This window comes from Haliotis rubra, unplaced genomic scaffold, assembly GCF_003918875.1.
Source record: "Haliotis rubra isolate DU_JTF1 unplaced genomic scaffold, ASM391887v1 Scf1461, whole genome shotgun sequence".
NCBI classification, from domain to species: Eukaryota; Metazoa; Mollusca; class Gastropoda; order Lepetellida; family Haliotidae; genus Haliotis; species Haliotis rubra.
Window position 1 is genome coordinate 1,143 of NW_025765405.1, and position 22,050 is coordinate 23,192.

A 22,050-nucleotide genomic window follows, 5' to 3' on the forward strand; every position below is an offset into this window, starting at 1 on the left:
AATAGATTGCGCCCATACTGAAGGAAAACGACCTGTATCAAATACTCGATTGAACATTTTAACCAGGAAGGGCATAATGTCAGGAAATGAGTATTTCAGCATTTCTGAAATAACACCATCAACTTGTAAACAGTTAGCTAACAGGCTGTGATCTATCGGAATTCAACCGAAATCACTCACTCTCAGCTTTGTTGTTGAACGCACACTCCGCCATGATTGTAACTTTGGTTCGTCCAAATCGCGTTTCACGTTGAACCCAGTGTAGTGACATTATAATTGTGTATTAAACATAATGAATGCATGATTGTAGCACCAAATATTAACCAGTATCGATTTTCCGCCGAGACCGATTACATTGTGGGTTAAAGTAGTCAAAATGGCTGTGGGTTACAGAAAATCAGTGTGAGTGAGTGAGTGAGTTTAGTTTTATGAAACGAGGAATAGGAATTTAGTGTAACCATAGTTGTTTGTAGTGTCTCTTTTCACTTTCACACGAGAAAATTCGCATCGGCTGAAAAGTAGGTCATTGTCGGAATAGGTTAAAGAGACTCATGTTTCGGTTTGTTCAGTCACTCATGCACTTCTCTAATCCAGGGTCACACGTGGTCGGTGACAGCTTCGATGACGGAGGGCAATATGACCGGGACGAAGACGGTCAGTTTCGACGCTTCCACCGGCTTGGCCACTTTCAGTGACCTCGAAATTGACGAAATCGGGCGCTACTACATCGAATTCCATGTGACGTCAACGCCAGCGGATTACGACTTCATCTACGAGGGCTACATTGACATCAGCAACGCTGCCTTGGAAGGAATGCCCAAGGAGAAGACGACTATGTGTCAGGTCAAGTTCGACACCAGGTATGACCCCGTGCAGTCAGCTAAGGATGTGGCGAGGCTCGGCAGAAAATGGGGCATCCCAAAGAAAAACAAAGGAATGAAAGTTAAAGACTCCACGGCAGCATCAGGTGAGTACGTCCGTGTCTGGAGCTGTAATTTTCGAAAGAGATGGTGCTGACATTCAACGATAAAAGAATGCATATTTTCAAAATATGAATAATAATCCAAGAAATTAAACTACTTGAGCAAGGTTGGTTTTATTGCATGGCACCGGAGTCACGGGTGAGCTTTTGTTCTAAGGCGCCTCCAGGGCATGTGCGGAGTTGCGTCCCTTAGATCTGCTAAGATCAACTTGCGTTTGTAAATACCTAGAAGCGAAGTCTCTTCTAATACATGTTTTACAGTGCTAACCCACTGGATACCCATAGGCAGACACCCAAAGATATCCCTTTCAGAAACCTCGACTGAGCCCAAGAAGACTAATTTTAAAGCTCTTTGGGTATTACACAGCCAGTTGTCTAAGGATTGGCCAAAGTAAACGTTTTATTCACTTAAACACAGAGTTTTAAAAACGAATTAATAAAACCTAACCCATTCTCTCACTGTTACAGGGGCGGTGGGTAGCCTAGTGGTTAAAGCGGTCGCTCGTCACGCCTAAGGTCCGGGTTCGATTCCCGACATGGGTACAATGTGTGAAGCCCATTTCTGGTGTCCCCCACCGTGATATTGCTAGAATATTGTTATAAGCGGCGTAAAACTAAACTCACTCATTCACTATCGCTGTTACAGGCAGCGTCCTCGCCACACTGGTGTTGGAGGGCAGCAACGCTGGCGTCAGTCAGGCAATGGACGAAATGTGCAAGGACGTGGAGAATGGTGTGAAGTACAGTTTCGGCGGACAGAGTGTTAGCCTGATGCCCTACATGATGGTGGATGGCAAGATGGCGTACGGAGTCTCGTGTGGGCCGACTGTGAGTACATAATACACGGCACGTTTGTGACGAATATTAATATATTTACGGTACAAATGTGTGACAAATATTTAAGTATTAACGATGCTCGTTTGTGACAAATATTTAAGTATTGACCGTGCACGTTTGATACAGATATTTTAGTACTGACGGTTTCACGTTTGAGACACGCATTGAAGTATAGACGGTGCACGTTTGAGACACGTATTGAAGTATAGACGGTGCACGTTTGAGACACGTATTAAAGTATAGACGGTGCACCTTTGAGACACGTACTGAAGTATTGACGGTGCACGTTTGAGAAAAATATATAGGTATTGACCGTGCATTTTTGAGGCAAATATTTCATTACTGACGGTGCACGTTTGAGACAGATATTTTATAGTATTGATGGTGCATGTTTGAAACAGATATATTAAAGTATTGACGGTGCACGTTTGAGAACAATATTTCAGTATTGACGGTGCACGTTTGAGACGGATATTTAAGTAAGGAAGGTGCATGTTTGAGACAACTATTTAAGTATTGAAGGCGCACGTTTGAGACACGTTTTGAAGTATTGGCGGTGCACGTTTGAGACACGTTTTGAAGGATTGACGGCGAACGTTTGAGACAAGTTTTGAAGAATTGGCGGTGCACGTTTGAGACACGTTTTGAAGTATTGACAGTGCGCGTTTGAAACAAATATTTAAGTTTTGACGGTGTACGTTTGATACAGATATTTTAGTACTGACGGTTTCAAGTTTGAGACACGTATTGAAGTATACACGGTGCACGTTTGAGACACGTATTGAAGTTTAGACGGTGCAAGTTTGAGACACATATTAAAGTATTGACGGTGCACGTTTGAGAAAAATATATAGGTATTGACCGTGCATTTTTGAGGCAAATATTTCATTACTGACGGTGCACGTTTGAGACAGATATTTTATAGTATTGATGGTGCATGTTTGAAACAGATATATTAAAGTATTGACGGTGCACGTTTGAGAACAATATTTCAGTATTGACGGTGCACGTTCGAGACAGATATTTAAGTAAGGAAGGTGCATGTTTGAGACAACTATTTAAGTATTGGAGGCGCACGTTTGAGACACGTTTTGAAGTATTGGCGGTGCACGTTTGAGACACGTTTTGTAAGGATTGACGGTGCACGTTTGAAACAAATATTTAAGTATTGACGGTGTACGTTTGATACAGATATTTTAGTACTGACGGTTTCAAGTTTGAGACACGTATTGAAGTATAGACGGTGCACGTTTGAGACACGTATTGAAGTTTAGACGGTGCAAGTTTGAGAGACACATATTAAAAAGTATTGACGGTGCACGTTTGAGAAAATATATAGGTATTGACCGTGCATTTTGAGGCAAAAATTTCATTACTGACGGTGCACGTTTGAGACAGATATTTTAAAGTATTGATGGTGCATGTTTGAAACAGATATATTAAAGTATTGACGGTGCACGTTTGAGAACAATATTTCAGTATTGACGGTGCACGTTCGAGACAGATATTTAAGTAAGGAAGGTGCATGTTTGAGACAACTATTTAAGTATTGGAGGCGCACGTTTGAGACATGTTTTGAAGTATTGGCGGTGCACGTTTGAGACACGTTTTGAAGGATTGACGGTGCACGTTTGAAACAAATATTTAAGTTTTGACGGTGCACGTTTGATACAGATATTTTAGTACTGACGGTTTCACGTTTGAGACACGTATTGAAGTATAGACGGTGCACGTTTGAGACACGTATTGAAGTATAGACGGTGCACGTTTGAGACACGTATTAAAGTATAGACGGTGCACGTTTGAGACACGTACTGAAGTATTGACGGTGCACGTTTGAGAAAAATATATAGGTATTGACCGTGCATTTTTGAGGCAAATATTTCATTACTGACGGTGCACGTTTGAGACAGATATTTTATAGTATTGATGGTGCATGTTTGAAACAGATATATTAAAGTATTGGCGGTGCACGTTTGAGAACAATATTTCAGTATTGACGGTGCACGTTTGAGACAGATATTTAAGTAAGGAAGGTGCATGTTTGAGACAAATATTTAAGTATTGAAGGCGCACGTTTGAGACACGTTTTGAAGTATTGGCGGTGCACGTTTGAGACAAGTTTTGAAGGATTGACGGCGAACGTTTGAGACACGTTTTGAAGTATTGACGGTGCGCGTTTGAAACAAATATTTAAGTTTTGACGGTGCACGTTGGATACAGATATTTTAGTACTGACGGTTTCACGTTTGAGACACGTATTGAAGTATAGACGGTGCACGTTTGAGACCCGTATTAAAGTTTAGACGGTGCAAGTTTGAGACACATATTAAAGTATTGACGGTGCACGTTTGAGACAGATATTTAAGTAAGGAAGGTGCATGTTTGAGACAAATATTTAAGTATTGAAGGCGCACGTTTGAGACACGTTTTGAAGTATTGGCGGTGCACGTTTGAGACAAGTTTTGAAGGATTGACGGCGAACGTTTGAGACACGTTTTGAAGTATTGACGGTGCGCGTTTGAAACAAATATTTAAGTTTTGACGGTGTACGTTTGATACAGATATTTTAGTACTGACGGTTTCAAGTTTGAGACACGTATTGAAGTATACACGGTGCACGTTTGAGACACGTATTGAAGTTTAGACGGTGCAAGTTTGAGACACATATTAAAGTATTGACGGTGCACGTTTGAGAAAAATATATAGGTATTGACCGTGCATTTTTGAGGCAAATATTTCATTACTGACGGTGCACGTTTGAGACAGATATTTTATAGTATTGATGGTGCATGTTTGAAACAGATATATTAAAGTATTGACGGTGCACGTTTGAGAACAATATTTCAGTATTGACGGTGCACGTTCGAGACAGATATTTAAGTAAGGAAGGTGCATGTTTGAGACAACTATTTAAGTATTGGAGGCGCACGTTTGAGACACGTTTTGAAGTATTGGCGGTGCACGTTTGAGACACGTTTTGTAAGGATTGACGGTGCACGTTTGAAACAAATATTTAAGTATTGACGGTGTACGTTTGATACAGATATTTTAGTACTGACGGTTTCAAGTTTGAGACACGTATTGAAGTATAGACGGTGCACGTTTGAGACACGTATTGAAGTTTAGACGGTGCAAGTTTGAGACACATATTAAAGTATTGACGGTGCACGTTTGAGAAAAATATATAGGTATTGACCGTGCATTTTTGAGGCAAAAATTTCATTACTGACGGTGCACGTTTGAGACAGATATTTTAAAGTATTGATGGTGCATGTTTGAAACAGATATATTAAAGTATTGACGGTGCACGTTTGAGAACAATATTTCAGTATTGACGGTGCACGTTCGAGACAGATATTTAAGTAAGGAAGGTGCATGTTTGAGACAACTATTTAAGTATTGGAGGCGCACGTTTGAGACATGTTTTGAAGTATTGGCGGTGCACGTTTGAGACACGTTTTGAAGGATTGACGGTGCACGTTTGAAACAAATATTTAAGTTTTGACGGTGCACGTTTGATACAGATATTTTAGTACTGACGGTTTCACGTTTGAGACACGTATTGAAGTATAGACGGTGCACGTTTGAGACACGTATTGAAGTATAGACGGTGCACGTTTGAGACACGTATTAAAGTATAGACGGTGCACGTTTGAGACACGTACTGAAGTATTGACGGTGCACGTTTGAGAAAAATATATAGGTATTGACCGTGCATTTTTGAGGCAAATATTTCATTACTGACGGTGCACGTTTGAGACAGATATTTTATAGTATTGATGGTGCATGTTTGAAACAGATATATTAAAGTATTGGCGGTGCACGTTTGAGAACAATATTTCAGTATTGACGGTGCACGTTTGAGACAGATATTTAAGTAAGGAAGGTGCATGTTTGAGACAAATATTTAAGTATTGAAGGCGCACGTTTGAGACACGTTTTGAAGTATTGGCGGTGCACGTTTGAGACAAGTTTTGAAGGATTGACGGCGAACGTTTGAGACACGTTTTGAAGTATTGACGGTGCGCGTTTGAAACAAATATTTAAGTTTTGACGGTGCACGTTGGATACAGATATTTTAGTACTGACGGTTTCACGTTTGAGACACGTATTGAAGTATAGACGGTGCACGTTTGAGACCCGTATTAAAGTTTAGACGGTGCAAGTTTGAGACACATATTAAAGTATTGACGGTGCACGTTTGAGAAAAATATATAGGTATTGACCGTGCATTTTTGAGGCAAATATTTCATTACTGACGGTGCACGTTTGAGACAGATATTTTAAAAGTATTGATGGTGCATGTTTGAAACAGATATATTAAAGTATTGACGGTGCACGTTTGAGAACAATATTTCAGTATTGACAGTGCACGTTCGAGACAGATATTTAAGTAAGGAAGGTGCATGTTTGAGACAACTATTTAAGTATTGGAGGCGCACGTTTGAGACATGTTTTGAAGTATTGGCGGTGCACGTTTGAGACACGTTTTGAAGGATTGACGGTGCACGTTTGAAACAAATATTTAAGTTTTGACGGTGCACGTTTGATACAGATATTTTAGTACTGACGGTTTCACGTTTGAGACACGTATTGAAGTATAGACGGTGCACGTTTGAGACACGTATTGAAGTATAGACGGTGCACGTTTGAGACACGTATTAAAGTATAGACGGTGCACGTTTGAGACACGTACTGAAGTATTGACGGTGCACGTTTGAGAAAAATATATAGGTATTGACCGTGCATTTTTGAGGCAAATATTTCATTACTGACGGTGCACGTTTGAGACAGATATTTTATAGTATTGATGGTGCATGTTTGAAACAGATATATTAAAGTATTGGCGGTGCACGTTTGAGACAGATATTTAAGTAAGGAAGGTGCATGTTTGAGACAAATATTTAAGTATTGAAGGCGCACGTTTGAGACACGTTTTGAAGTATTGGCGGTGCACGTTTGAGACAAGTTTTGAAGGATTGACGGCGAACGTTTGAGACACGTTTTGAAGTATTGACGGTGCGCGTTTGAAACAAATATTTAAGTTTTGACGGTGCACGTTTGATACAGATATTTTAGTACTGATGGTTTCAAGTTTGAGACACGTATTGAAGTATACACGGTGCACGTTTGAGACACGTATTGAAGTTTAGACGGTGCAAGTTTGAGACACATATTAAAGTATTGACGGTGCACGTTTGAGAAAAATATATAGGTATTGACCGTGCATTTTTGAGGCAAATATTTCATTACTGACGGTGCACGTTTGAGACAGATATTTTATAGTATTGATGGTGCATGTTTGAAACAGATATATTAAAGTATTGACGGTGCACGTTTGAGAACAATATTTCAGTATTGACGGTGCACGTTCGAGACAGATATTTAAGTAAGGAAGGTGCATGTTTGAGACAACTATTTAAGTATTGGAGGCGCACGTTTGAGACACGTTTTGTAAGGATTGACGGTGCACGTTTGAAACAAATATTTAAGTATTGACGGTGTACGTTTGATACAGATATTTTAGTACTGACGGTTTCAAGTTTGAGACACGTATTGAAGTATACACGGTGCACGTTTGAGACACGTATTGAAGTTTAGACGGTGCAAGTTTGAGACACATATTAAAGTATTGACGGTGCACGTTTGAGAAAAATATATAGGTATTGACCGTGCATTTTTGAGGCAAAAATTTCATTACTGACGGTGCACGTTTGAGACAGATATTTTAAAGTATTGACGGTGCACGTTTGAGAACAATATTTCAGTATTGACGGTGCACGTTCGAGACAGATATTTAAGTAAGGAAGGTGCATGTTTGAGACAACTATTTAAGTATTGGAGGCGCACGTTTGAGACATGTTTTGAAGTATTGGCGTTGCACGTTTGAGACACGTTTTGAAGGATTGACGGTGCACGTTTGAAACAAATATTTAAGTTTTGACGGTGCACGTTTGATACAGATATTTTAGTACTGACGGTTTCACGTTTGAGACACGTATTGAAGTATAGACGGTGCACGTTTGAGACACGTATTGAAGTATAGACGGTGCACGTTTGAGACACGTATTAAAGTATAGACGGTGCACGTTTGAGACACGTACTGAAGTATTGACGGTGCACGTTTGAGAAAAATATATAGGTATTGACCGTGCATTTTTGAGGCAAATATTTCATTACTGACGGTGCACGTTTGAGACAGATATTTTATAGTATTGATGGTGCATGTTTGAAACAGATATATTAAAGTATTGGCGGTGCACGTTTGAGAACAATATTTCAGTATTGACGGTGCACGTTTGAGACAGATATTTAAGTAAGGAAGGTGCATGTTTGAGACAAATATTTAAGTATTGAAGGCGCACGTTTGAGACACGTTTTGAAGTATTGGCGGTGCACGTTTGAGACAAGTTTTGAAGGATTGACGGCGAACGTTTGAGACACGTTTTGAAGTATTGACGGTGCGCGTTTGAAACAAATATTTAAGTTTTGACGGTGCACGTTGGATACAGATATTTTAGTACTGACGGTTTCACGTTTGAGACACGTATTGAAGTATAGACGGTGCACGTTTGAGACCCGTATTAAAGTTTAGACGGTGCAAGTTTGAGACACATATTAAAGTATTGACGGTGCACGTTTGAGAAAAATATATAGGTATTGACCGTGCATTTTTGAGGCAAATATTTCATTACTGACGGTGCACGTTTGAGACAGATATTTTAAAGTATTGATGGTGCATGTTTGAAACAGATATATTAAAGTATTGACGGTGCACGTTTGAGAACAATATTTCAGTATTGACAGTGCACGTTCGAGACAGATATTTAAGTAAGGAAGGTGCATGTTTGAGACAACTATTTAAGTATTGGAGGCGCACGTTTGAGACATGTTTTGAAGTATTGGCGGTGCACGTTTGAGACACGTTTTGAAGGATTGACGGTGCACGTTTGAAACAAATATTTAAGTTTTGACGGTGCACGTTTGATACAGATATTTTAGTACTGACGGTTTCACGTTTGAGACACGTATTGAAGTATAGACGGTGCACGTTTGAGACACGTATTGAAGTATAGACGGTGCACGTTTGAGACACGTATTAAAGTATAGACGGTGCACGTTTGAGACACGTACTGAAGTATTGACGGTGCACGTTTGAGAAAAATATATAGGTATTGACCGTGCATTTTTGAGGCAAATATTTCATTACTGACGGTGCACGTTTGAGACAGATATTTTATAGTATTGATGGTGCATGTTTGAAACAGATATATTAAAGTATTGGCGGTGCACGTTTGAGACAGATATTTAAGTAAGGAAGGTGCATGTTTGAGACAAATATTTAAGTATTGAAGGCGCACGTTTGAGACACGTTTTGAAGTATTGGCGGTGCACGTTTGAGACAAGTTTTGAAGGATTGACGGCGAACGTTTGAGACACGTTTTGAAGTATTGACGGTGCGCGTTTGAAACAAATATTTAAGTTTTGACGGTGCACGTTTGATACAGATATTTTAGTACTGACGGTTTCACGTTTGAGACACGTATTGAAGTATAGACGGTGCACGTTTGAGACCCGTATTAAAGTATAGACGGTGCACCTTTGAGACACGTACTGAAGTATTGACGGTGCACGTTTGAGAAAAATATATAGGTATTGACCGTGCATTTTTGAGGCAAATATTTCATTACTGTCGGTGCACGTTTGAGACAGATATGTGATAGTATTGATGGTGCATGTTTGAAACAGATATTTAAGTAAGGAAGGTGCATGTTTGAGACAGATATTTAAGTATTGAAGGCGCACGTATGAGACACGTTTTGAAGTATTGACGGCGAACGTTTGAGACACGTTTTGAAGTATTTGCGGTGCACGTTTGAAACAAATATTTAAGTACTGACGATGCACGTTTGAGACACATATTTAACTATTGACCTCAATATTTAAGCTACAAACGTACGGTGAGCACATTGTGAATCCGCACATTGGGTCCAGGATTTAGCAATGGCCTTGAGACAACAAGAATCCACACGGCGACTTAAATCAAGCTTAAGTGTCTGAGTCACCAATGTTCTCGGCTTCTTTATCAGCCAAGGTCCTATTTCAGACAACGTTTGATTTTTTAACAGAACGCAGACAAAGGTTTGAGCCCCGGAATCATCGCCGCTATTGTACTGGTCATCCTACTCTTCGTCATCATCCTCGTCATATTCCTCGTCTGGAAGTTCGTCATCGTGCCCAAGACAAAGACCTACGGTAGGCATTGAACACACGTTTACCCGAAACGTTCAGTACATCCTTATGTGTCTACCGATCTAAAATGGTGCAAATCTGAATAATTTGATATTCAATTGAGGCTTTCCTGACAGAAAAGCTAGGTAAACAAACGAAACATATATGTTAAAATTATTGCATCATCGCTTTACTATTTCACTCGACATGTTTTCATATTTTCTTAATTTACATCTTCGACCATAGGCTCTCTTTCGTCACCCGCCCGGAGTGAGGAAGGTCGCGGGTTCGATTCCCGGCCGCGTCATACCAAAAGACGTTAAAATATGGTACTTGTTGTTCCCTGTCTGGCGCTCTGCATTAATGGGTACAACAAGAACTGATCGGCTCGGGAGTTATTATAATGTGCCTGAGAGGTATTCATGCTTCACTGCGGCATGGTATCTCAGTGGGCTAGCGCTATAAAACCAGGTTAAGTCCTGGCTAGTACAAGCAGTCACATATACACACGCATGCACGTCCTCATATGAGCGAAATATTCTTAAGTGCGACGTTAAACCCCATTTCACCTCACCTTCAAATAACTTTTTTCCGACAGACGTTCGGGAAGTAGCAAGTGGTGAGATATCTTCAATACAATTATTTAATACTTAACAAGTTTTATTGATATTAGACGCTTCGTTGTTGAAACTTAACTAACCATTGTCTTGTTAGTGTTTTTTACTAACATGGTGTGAAGCTAACTGCGAAGAAGGCGAATGTCAGTATATGGATGCTTGAGTGTGGTGGCCGATGGGGGTTGGTTGCGAATAAACACTTAAAATAGTTTGTCACCGGGATGCTCGTTCTTGTAACGGTTGTAGCGCTCATTGGGGATACCCCTAGCGCTCGGGCTGTTGTGGTGGTTGGTTGTGGTTCAACGCCGCACACAGTAATATGACGGCGGTCTGTAAATATTCCAGTCTGCACCAGACAACCCAGTGATCAACAGCATGAGCATCGATCTACGCATTTGGGAACCGATGACGTGTAAACCAAGTCAGCGAGCCTGACCATCGTTCTGTGAAACTATCACCCTCCTTTATCAGATTCCATCTTGTCGCTTTGAAAATCGTTGCTTTCATACATTATATAGATGTACGTTTTGGTAGTCGGGATGTTGGTTATCTTTGGTAGTCTTTGGTACTACTTACGGAGACTTGCGAAAGCACGTTTTCTGACGCAGTGTTGATCGGTATGCGATCATCATTATCATTATGATTATGATTGTTATCGTCATTATTATCTATTAAGGTAATTTCTTTTTTACTCCAATTTGTAAAAGTCTGGGTATTTGGATTCCATTGCAGGACTTCGTGTGACGTTTCCAATTTGTGTGTGTGTGTGTTTTCTGTGTTTAATGAGTGTTTCATTCACACTAATCTTGTGTGACGGCTGCGGTTTCTGTAGGATATTACAGCAGGATATTATATGTACCTGGTTAGTGAGTGAGTGAGTTTAGTTTTACGCCGCACTCAGCAATATTCCAGCTATATGGCGGCGGTCTGTAAATAATCGAGTCTGGACCAGACAATCCAGTGATCAACAGCATGAGCATCGATCTGCGCGATTGGGAACCGATGACATGTGTTTAAAAAATAATATCCAGAAAATACGATTTTGATTCAGGTTCACAAAATATACTGTTCACTCAAATCTTCCTACAAACCATATTTTCATATCCACCCTGTTTATCCAAACTGTTTGTTTCGAAGCTGTGGTGAAAAAAAGATGCTCTCTCCTTTAAACAATCCGAGGTCCCTGATACTGATGGCATATTGCTAAAAGCAGTTACTATATAAAACCATACTCACTCACTTCTCTCGAGGTCTGGGCCAGCCCTATGTCAGACCACTGCCACATGAAGTTCTGCTGAGTATGGCATTAGGCAACAAACAAGGAAATATATCAAAGAATATTAATAGTTCTCCCCCTTATAGGATTATCTTACTTGGAAATAAAACACATGAACATCCTATTTTAAAGTATTTGCTTTCATATCATATATATTTTCTTTATCAGGGGCCGGGGGATAACATAGTGGTTAAAGCGTCCGTTCGTCACGAAAGACCCGGGTTCGATTCCCGACATGGTATAAATGTGTGAAACCCATATTGGTGTCCCCCGCCGTGATAGAATGTTGGTAGAAGCGACGTAAAACTAAACTCACTCGCTTATTTTATCAGATTCGAGCGCAGACGTTCGGGCACTTGGCAAGGGCAATTACAGCATCGAAGACTACCTGTTCCGTGAGAAGACATTCAACAGCATTAGAAACCAAGTACCCGTCCCCAACGCACCCGCGGCGACGGCAGGGACAGCATTCGCCCTCAGCGTGGACAGCCGCATGGACATGTACAACGACAGACCAACGTCCAGTGTCAGTGCACGGTCAATGCCCCAGAAGATGCCCCTTCCGTCTGACTAGACCACTTCGGACAATGGTACCAAACCCACCTGAATTAAACAGCACTTGGCTTCTGTTCAGGGTGCCGTCATACAAAACAACCTTAGTGCTAAGGCTGCCGTAGGAATATATTCAGGTATTGGAGTCACAATTACCTTAGCGCTAAGATCGCTTTGTACAACAACATCCTGGATGTTTCAAAGAAAAGTGCTAAGAAGAAATAAACAAATATAGTATTTATTAATGTCTTCACATAGATAAACCGTTATGAACTTGTTATCCATTTACATAAATGTGAATATTAATACAAAAAATTAATATATATTTACAAAGTTGTTAAATTTTAATACATATTTCGTCATGTGAAATGTCATGTTCCCGATGTATTTTAAATGGTTTTTTAAGTTTGATTATCAATTTGAAAATCGTCACCAGAGAAATATATTGTGTTCGCCACGCACCTGTGCACACATTAATTACTATTGTAGCGTATAACATAACCCTGTTTACTTTGTTGTTATGTTGTGTGTTTTACCGTGTGTGTATGTTTATGAAACTAACTTCATTGTAGTTTGTGAATACAGACCCATATTAATGCACGTGATTTGTACTTTGTATAATTGAACAAATAATCCATAACATTTTTAAAAACATCATTAAATCAAAGAATTTCATTATCCGGAAATCTATAACTATCATGTTTATTTGTTTCCAACTTAACACCGTACGTTCAATGTTAATGTCATGAGGACACTTGTGTGGTCCATGTTTTCTGTAAATTGAGCCTTACCCGGAAAGATGCCTTGCATTTTGTCTTCTGTTTAAAATAAGACTGTTATACGTTAAGTATTTTAGATTAGTATTAATATTGTGAGAATTTATATGTTGTTGTTATATAACCGTTCATGACGTGTCGTGAGTGTTATAACTCATGATGAGCATATATATTGGAACTTAATACTGCTGAATCTATTTATCAATTCAGACCTGTGGTTCAAGCTTTCGCTCTAGGCCTTTAACACCTGCAGTGATGGTAAATGTGAAACCATTTCCACGATCTCACTTTTAGACCTGTAATGCGTTTGGAAGTCTTTAACTCACGTTCGATTCAACCCTTGGGTACAAAATGTGAATACATTCCTGTTATCTCACTTTAAGGCTCTGGATAAAGTGTTTGCTTGTGGCTCCTCAGACCAGCGTTCGATTCCCGTAGGAAATATTGTCTCTTTGATATTTCCCGTTTTTTTTTGCTGAAAGCTTACCCGTGTTCTCACGCAAATGACCAGTGATGAGGCAAAAATGTTTCTGGTTATTTCGACGCCGTTAGTTTCTCGTAAAAGAAAATTATATCACATTTAGCGTGTTTAAAGGACAATTTGTGTGTGTGAAAAACTTGAGACAAAAATGTATTTCCAGTATTTCTTTTCCCCTGCAAGACTTATATATTCACGGTACCGTAAGTGTTTAATTTGCTGTGAAATGTGTATAAATAACGTCATTGTTTCCATAGATACAGCATTTACGAACAAATAAACCACGGTGACGTCATTGATACACAAGGATCCGGTGCGGTAGCCCAGTGGTAAAAGCGTTTGCTCGTCACGCCGAAAAAAACGGGTTCGATTCTCCACATGTGTACAATGTGTGAAGCTCATTTCTGGTGTTCCCCGCTGTGATATTGCTGGAATGTTGCTAAAAGTGGAGTAAGACTATACTCACTCACACTACACAAATAACCACCATGGTAGCACTATCGATTTAACATTACATTTAACAAATTAATCTTTTATATGGGTTATTAAACCACCGTCATACCATTTATATAACAGTAAATGTCAAACATTGAAACTACACAGACAATCGGAAAAAATAAGCTTTATGCATATATATTTCATGTTTACAAAATAGTAAAGCATATATTTACAATTTCAGTGTTCATGAATAGTTAGTTTTATACTAGATGTTTCTCGTGTATGATTGTAATTTATGTAACTCACGCTTGTAAACTGCACACGTATTTTATCTCTTCTTTAAATTTTAGTTTTAAAACCTTTAACCATTAGATAGCGAGTGTGTGTCTCACAAGATCCAGGTATTCAAAAGCAAACCTGTCACTATAAGTCTTACGATTATTTTTTCAGAATGCTTTTAAATCCCGGCATATACTATAATTACATTTCTTAATATCGCCATACCGTCCTTTTTATGTCTCTCAGAATATTTGCCATGTATGTATCTGTGATAAACTTATTTTCTTCTCAAAACCGTTTTATTAAACATATTCTTTAAAACTGATTTGTGTTCGCTTTGTTGTGAGATATCATCGGTACGCTCAACGGATACATTCGGATATCACAGTGTGTCCCACCCGTGAAGATCCGAGTAAGAATTGGTCTTCAGCAGCCCATGCTTGTAGTAAAAAGCGCCTGATGGGATCAGGCTCTCTGACTTTGTTGACAAATGTCATCGTATCCCAATTGCTTATACCGATGCTCATGATGTTGATCACTGGTTCGTGTGGTCCAGACTCGAATATTTACAGACCGCCGCCACATGTGTGGAATATTGCTGAGTGCGGCGTTAAATAACGAACAATCGCAATTTGTCACGCCAAAACCCGCTCTCCAACACAAAGCAGTGAACTTATTTTACTTTTGCCCTGTGACGTAACTGACATACGTTGTTTGCTTCATGTTTTTTTTAGTCATGCAAGTCAAAGGCCACCAAATAGTTCTGGTTGTCGACGGCTTGTCTTTGTTCACAGACCGTTGCTCAAGTCGAACACTGGATTGCCTGGTTCAGTCTTGACTATTTCAGGTCGCCAAAAATTGCTGAGTGGGGCCTTAACACCAGACAAACATAGACCTGCTCTCTGTCTGCATTTCACTGCACCTAATGGACAGAATGGCTGCAGTGTTTCTATTCGTGAAGCCCATATCAGGTGTCCCCCGCCGCGATATTGCTGGAATATTGCGAAAAGCGACGTAAAACTACACTGACTGACTGACTGACAGTATGAGCCCCGATCTACGCATTTTTGACATGTGTCAACCAAGTCTCACCATTTGTCGCCTCTTACGACAAGCATGGGTTGCTGAAGACCAATTCTGACTCGGATATTCACGGGTATCATGAATCTATATGGCTTGTAAGTCTAGCGAGGCGCTACTTCCGGTACTAACACGCGATATGCGAGATGGGGCTCAGCTTACTTCCGGTTCAAGATTTCCCAGGACAAAGTGTACAACCATGCTTGATAGTCGTAATAGTTGTCTAATTTTGGGATGGTTATGTTTCATTCCTGCAAGGATTATCGGTTACTGTCAACTGACAACCACGAGGTCATTCGAAAAAGTATGAAACGTTGTTTGTCACCGGAAGTACTAAGGTCTTGCGAAGTCCCGTGACCTACTTACGGGTCTTATTAGTCGCCAGGTCCAGAAAGAGTAGCCAAGTCAAAGAGTTAGGGTCCAGAAACCATGACGCGATTAACACAACACAATGTATATGGGATTCTTACATATACCTAGAGGGGCTGCACACAGCTCAAAATTTATGACTTAAACACAAGATCGGATCCGATGCGTTAAAAATACGACGTCATATTCAATAGTAGCAACACAGGATCGCTTATCACAGACAGGAAATGGTAACTAAAGTAAAACAACAAAATAATAGCTGAAAAAAACAACAACGAACGTGCTAAGAATCGATCCTATGTTACTTCGTATATGTGACGGTAGAGCTAAGTTTGAGGGTGGAGCTAAGGGCGATGGTGGAGCTAACGGTAAGGGAAGAGCTAAGGGTAAGGGTAGAGCTAAGGGCGAGGGTGGAGCTAAGGGTAAGGGTGGAGCTAAGGGCGATGGTGGAGCTAACGGTAAGGGAAGAGCTAACGGTAAGGGTAGAGCTAAGGGCGAGGGTGGAGCTAACGGTAAGGGAAGAGCTAACGGTAAGGGTAGAGCTAAGGGCGAGGGTGGAGCTAAGGGCGAGGGTGGAGCTAACGGTAAGGGTAGAGCTAAGGGCGAGGGTGGAGCTAAGGGTAAGGGTAAATCTAAGGGCGAGGGAGGAGCTAAGGGTAAGGGTAGAGCTAAGGGCGAGGGAGGAGCTAAGGGTAAGGGTATAGCTAAGGGCGAGGGTAGAGCTAAGGGTAAGGGTAAATCTAAGGGCGAGGGAGGAGCTAAGGGTAAGGGTAGAGCTAAGGGCGAGGGTGGAGCTAAGGGTAAGGGTACGTCTAAAGGCGAGGGAGGAGCTAAGGGTAAGGGTAAATCTAAGGGCGAGGGTGGAGCTAAGGGTAAGGGTAAATCTAAGGGCGAGGGAGGAGCTAAGGGTAAGGGTAGAGCTAAGGGCGAGGGTGGAGCTAAGGGTAAGGGTAAATCTAAGGGCGAGGGAGGAGCTAAGGGTAAGGGTAGTGCTAAGGGCGAGGGTGAAGCTAAGGGTAAGGGTAAATCTAAGGGCGAGGGGGGAGCTAAGGGTAAGGGTAGAGCTAAGGGCGAGGGTGGAGCTAAGGGTAAGGGTAGAGCTAAGGGCGAGGGAGGAGCTATGGGTAAGGGTAGAGCTAAGGGCGAGGGTGGAGCTAAGGGTAAGGGTAGAGCTAAGGGCGAGGGTAGAGCTATGGGTAAGGGTAAATCTAATGGCGAGGGAGGAGCTAAGGGTAAGGGTAGAGCTAAGGGCGAGGGTGGAGCTAAGGGTAAGGGTACATCTAAAGGCGAGGGAGGAGCTAACGGTAAGGGTAAATCTAAGGGCGAGGGTGGAGCTAAGGGTAAGGGGTAAATCTAAGGGCGAGGGAGGAGCTAAGGGTAAGGGTAGAGCTAAGGGCGATGGTGGAGCTAAGGGTAGGAGGGTAAATCTAAGGGCGAGGGAGGAGCTAAGGGTAAGGGTAGTGCTAAGGGCGAGGGGTGAAGCTAAGGGTAAGGGTAAATCTAAGGGCGAGGGAGGAGCTAAGGGTAAGGGTAGAGCTAAGGGCGAGGGTGGAGCTAAGGGTAAGGGTAGAGCTAAGGGCGAGGGAGGAGCTAAGGGTAAGGGTAGAGCTAAGGGCGAGGGTGGAGCTAAGGGTAAGGGTAAATCTAAGGGCGAGGGAGGAGCTAAGGGTAAGAGTAGAGCTAAGGGCGAGGGTGAAGCTAAGGGTAAGGGTAGAGCTAAGGGCGAGGGAGGAGCTAAGGGTAAGGGTAGAGCTAAGGGCGAGGGTGGAGCTAACGGTAAGGATGGAGCTAAGGGCGAGGGTGGAGTGCTCGTGAACGTTTTGACAGTACTCGTGAACTTGTTGGCAGTCCCCGTGAATGTGTTGGCAGTAATCGTGAACATATTGGCTGTGCTCGGAAACTTTTTGGCAGTGCTCATGACCAAGCTGCAAGTATTCGTGAACATGTTGGAAGTACTCATGAACTTGTTGTCAGTACTGGTGAACATACTGAAAGTACTCGAGAATTTGCTGGAAGTACTCGTGAACATGTTGTCAGTGCCCGTGAACATGTATGAAGTACTCGGAAACTTGATGAAAGTAGTCGTGAATTTGTTGGAAGTACTCGGGAATTTGTTGGAAGTACTCGGGAATTTGTTGGAAGTACTCATGAACATGTTGGAAGTACTCGGGAACTTAGAGATGACAAGACTTTATGGGTGATCAACTTCTTTATTTTAACAATAGCGACATTTCGGTATAGTTTCTTATACCGTTTTCGGGCATATGAGGGAATGATGGAGTACACCAGTTTATATACAAGATACAGGTGAATATGATAATGGGTAACAATAACCAAAGAGGGAAAACAAAGCATCAAAGAAAGTTACGTGATGAGTTACGGACAACGTGAATTTGGTCACATTCTGATATAAATCCACCCGTGAAGATAGCTGAGTGCGGCTTTAGACAACAAACAAAATATAAATCGCGTTACAGATGGGGTGAGGTGAAATGAGGTTTAAGGCCGCACTGAAGAATATTTCGCTCCTATGACGACGTGCATGTGTGTGTATGTGTGGCTGCTTGTACTAGCCCAGACTTAAGCTGGTTTCAAAGTGCTAGCTCACTGAGATACCATGCCGCAGTGAACACGAATACCCCACTCAGACACAGTATACTGACTCTGAGCCGACCAGTCCTTGTTGTACTCATTAATGCCGAGTGCCAAGCAGGGACCAACAAGTACCATATTTTAACGTCATTTGGTATGACGCGGCTGGGGAAAACCAGTTACAGACATTTGAGCATATTTTTCTTGTATCCGATATATTCTGGTTTAATCTGGGGTACTTGAGGGATGTACCAGGCTTACGTCTGATGAATTAATCTAACGCACAAATGTGCTGTTCTGGTCTGTTGTACCGGGTCTGATTATACTCTTCACAAAAAAAAGAAAAGCATTGGTGATTTTGAGAATGAATATTGGACTCCCGTAGCTGCAGCAAAAACAATACAAATATACTATTTCTTTCCAAATCGTCATCTTTGTGTGATTGCAGTTCGCGGCAATTTTTTCCTTGGTTTAGAAGCGTTTGAAGAAATATTCGCCAAAACCTCACCAAAGAAACATGCAAAGCAAAATGCACGTGCAAGTAAGCGGAAGAGCATGCGGTATCGATCACTATAAAAAGGCAAAAAGAGTTTAATTCTGTCATTCGGTTTTGCCTGGAAAGGGGGAAATCATCATGCCACAACTGAGAGCCGCCAATCAAACATCGCCATAGGCCGTCTTGAAGCTGGGGAGTCGCAGTCTGCAGTTGCCCGACATTTCAACGTTCATCAGAGCACCACATCTCGCCTTTGGGATCGTTCCCTGCAGACCAATTCCACCCAAGATCGCTCGGGAAGCGGCCGTCAAAGAGTTACCCCCCAATCCAAGGACCGCTACAGCCTGGCTGCTCATCGTCTTTCAACAGCCGTGGAGACGGCACATTACATCTCTGGTTTGAGAAGAGTTTCTGACCAAACTGTCTATTGGCGTAATTGTTTGCGGTGGTGTCGGAGATTCTGGAAATGGTACCTAAGAAACTGGTACCTAAGTCGGGTTCAGTGATGATCAGTTCACTTGCGAGATGGAAGACAGCGTGGTTACCGTCGGAGAAATGAACGTTTTGTCCCAAATTGCATTCGACAGGTCGACAGATTCGGTGGAAGCAGTGCCATGGTTTGGGCAGAAATATCCAGCACACAAAGATCTGATTCAGTGGTGGTTCGGGGCAATTTGGCCACAAATCGGTACATCAACGAAGTGCTTGTATGTCACATGTTTCCGATTATGACCGACAGATGGAGTTGTTCCAGCATGACAACGCTACTTCACATACAGCACGCGTCACGATTCTCTACCTTGCCAGATCTAACGCCAGTGTCTTGCCCTGGCCTTCCCTATCGTTAGATCTAAACCCGATAGAACACCTAATTATTAGTATGGGTCATAATGTTGAAAGTTTTGAGTCCGAGTTTTGGCTCGCATCAGGCATCATATATGTTCAATGGCAACAGTATTTTTAGCGGTACGCCTTTTTTTATAGCGCTTCAGAGTTGCCTCCCTTGGCAATCTTGTTTATTTACGGCTTTCATCATGCCGTGTTTTCCCACATGATTCCATATCTTTCCGAGAGAATAATTATGAAGCCTAGCTTTGCTAGAATTCTCATGAACTGTGTAAGAGCTATATTAAGGCAGGCTGTTGCGTTGTGCATCGGGACTTTTCATATCACTCGATTTATGTACATCTGTCTGCCATCGTCAACATCGTGAAGACCAATCGTTCTTGCCTACTCATCTTCTGTCATTGTAACCAACCTTCAATCAGTATATCTGCTCACACTGTAAAAGTCAAGACTCTGGTGAGTTGATATCTTATATTTGTGACCCAATATTTTGTACTAGAATGATATCTGTATTGTCATTCATTGTAGCTTGCTCATTGTTTGTTCAATATATTATTACATATTTTAGACTTGTCTGTGTTCCATTTTGTTTGTTCAAAGGGTACTCTTAAACCTTTTGTCACGGCAAATTTTGTTAACCGTAGCAATAGTGGGTATTCACCACTGCCCCACCCCACCATGAGACATGTGTATCTACCACTGCTCCATTCCCCCTTAGACTTGTGTATAGTGTGTATCCACCCCTGTCCCGCCCCATCCTGAGATTTGTGTATAGTGGGTATCCACCATGCCCACCCCATCCTGAGACTTGTGTATACTGGGTATCCACCGCTGCCCCACCCCATCCTTAGACTTGTGTATAGTGGGTATCCACCGCTGCCCCACCCCAACCCTAGACTTATGTAGAGTGTGTATCCACCGCTGCCCCACCCAACCCTGAGACTTGTGTATCCACCGCTGTCCCACCCCATCCTGAGACTTGTGTAGAGTGGGTATCCATCGCTGCTCCACTTCATCCTTAGACTTGTGTAGATTTGGCATCCATCGCTGCCCCACTCAAACCTTTGACTTGTGTAGAGTGGGTATCCATCACTGCCCCACCCCATCCTGAGACTTGTGTAGAGTGGGTATCCATCGCTGCCCCACCCCATCCTGAGACTTGTGTAGAGTGTGTATCCATCGCTGTCCCACCCCATCCTGAGACTTGTGTAGAGTGGGTATCTATCGCTGCCCCACTCCAACCTTAAAATTGTGTAGAGTGGGTATCCATCGCTGCTCCACTCACTCTGAGACTTGTGTATCCACCACTGCCCCACCCCATCCTGACACTTGTGTAGAGTGGGTATCCACCGCTGCCCCACCCAATCCTGAGACTTGTGTAGAGTGGGTATCCATCGCTACCCCACCCCATCCTGAGACTTGTGTAGAGTGGGTATCCACCACTGCCCCACCTAATCCTGAGACTTGTGTAGAGTGGGTATCCATCGCCTGCCCCACCCAATCCTTAGACTTGTGTATACTGGGTATCCATTGCTGCCCCACCCCATCCTGAGACTTGTGTAGAGTGGGTATCTATCGCTGCCCCACTCCATCCTTAGACTTGTGTAGAGTGTGTATCCACCGCTGCCCCACCCAACCCTGAGACTTGTGTATCCACCGCTGTCCCACCCCATCCTGAGACTTGTGGATAGTGGGTATCCATCGCTGCCCCACCCAATCCTTAGACTTGTGTAGAGCGTGTATCCACCGCTGCCCCACCCAATCCTTAGACTTGTGTAGAGTGGGTATCCATCACTGCCCCACCCAATCCTGAGACTTGTGTAGAGTGTGTATCCACCGCTGTCCCACCCCATCCTGAGACTTGTGTAGAGTGGGTATCCATCGCTGCCCCACCCCATCCTTAGACTTGTGTAGAGTGTGTATCCACCGCTTCCCCACCCAACCCTGGGACTTGTGTATCCATCGCTGCTCCACTCCATCCTGAGACTTGTGTAAAGTGGGTATCCATCGCTGCTCCAATCCATCCTGAGACTTGTGTAGAGTGGGTATCCATCGCTGCCCCACTCCAACCTTAGACTTGTGTAGAGTGGGTATCCATCGCTGCTCCACTCACTCTGAGACTTGTGTATCCACCACTGCCCCACCCCATCCTGAGACTTGTGTATAGTGTGTATCCACCACTGTCCCACCCCATCCT

At 42.3% G+C, this 22,050-nt stretch overlaps 2 protein-coding genes across 2 annotated transcripts; both read left to right on the forward strand.

Moving 5' to 3' along the window:
* Positions 1 to 599: 599 nt before the first annotated feature.
* LOC124269662 lies at positions 600 to 14,795 on the forward strand. Its single transcript, XM_046704699.1, has 4 exons — positions 600 to 967; positions 1,629 to 1,810; positions 9,952 to 10,078; positions 12,280 to 14,795. Exons 1-4 carry the CDS (start codon positions 622 to 624, stop codon positions 12,519 to 12,521), a joined length of 897 nt encoding a protein of 298 aa, XP_046560655.1. The 5' UTR covers positions 600 to 621; the 3' UTR covers positions 12,522 to 14,795.
* A 1,422-nt stretch (positions 14,796 to 16,217) lies between these two features.
* LOC124269661 (glycine-rich cell wall structural protein 1.8-like) lies at positions 16,218 to 17,270 on the forward strand. The gene has a single exon (XM_046704698.1). The coding sequence runs from the start codon at positions 16,218 to 16,220 to the stop codon at positions 17,268 to 17,270; it is 1,053 nt and encodes a 350-aa protein (XP_046560654.1).
* The last annotated feature ends 4,780 nt before the right edge of the window (positions 17,271 to 22,050 follow it).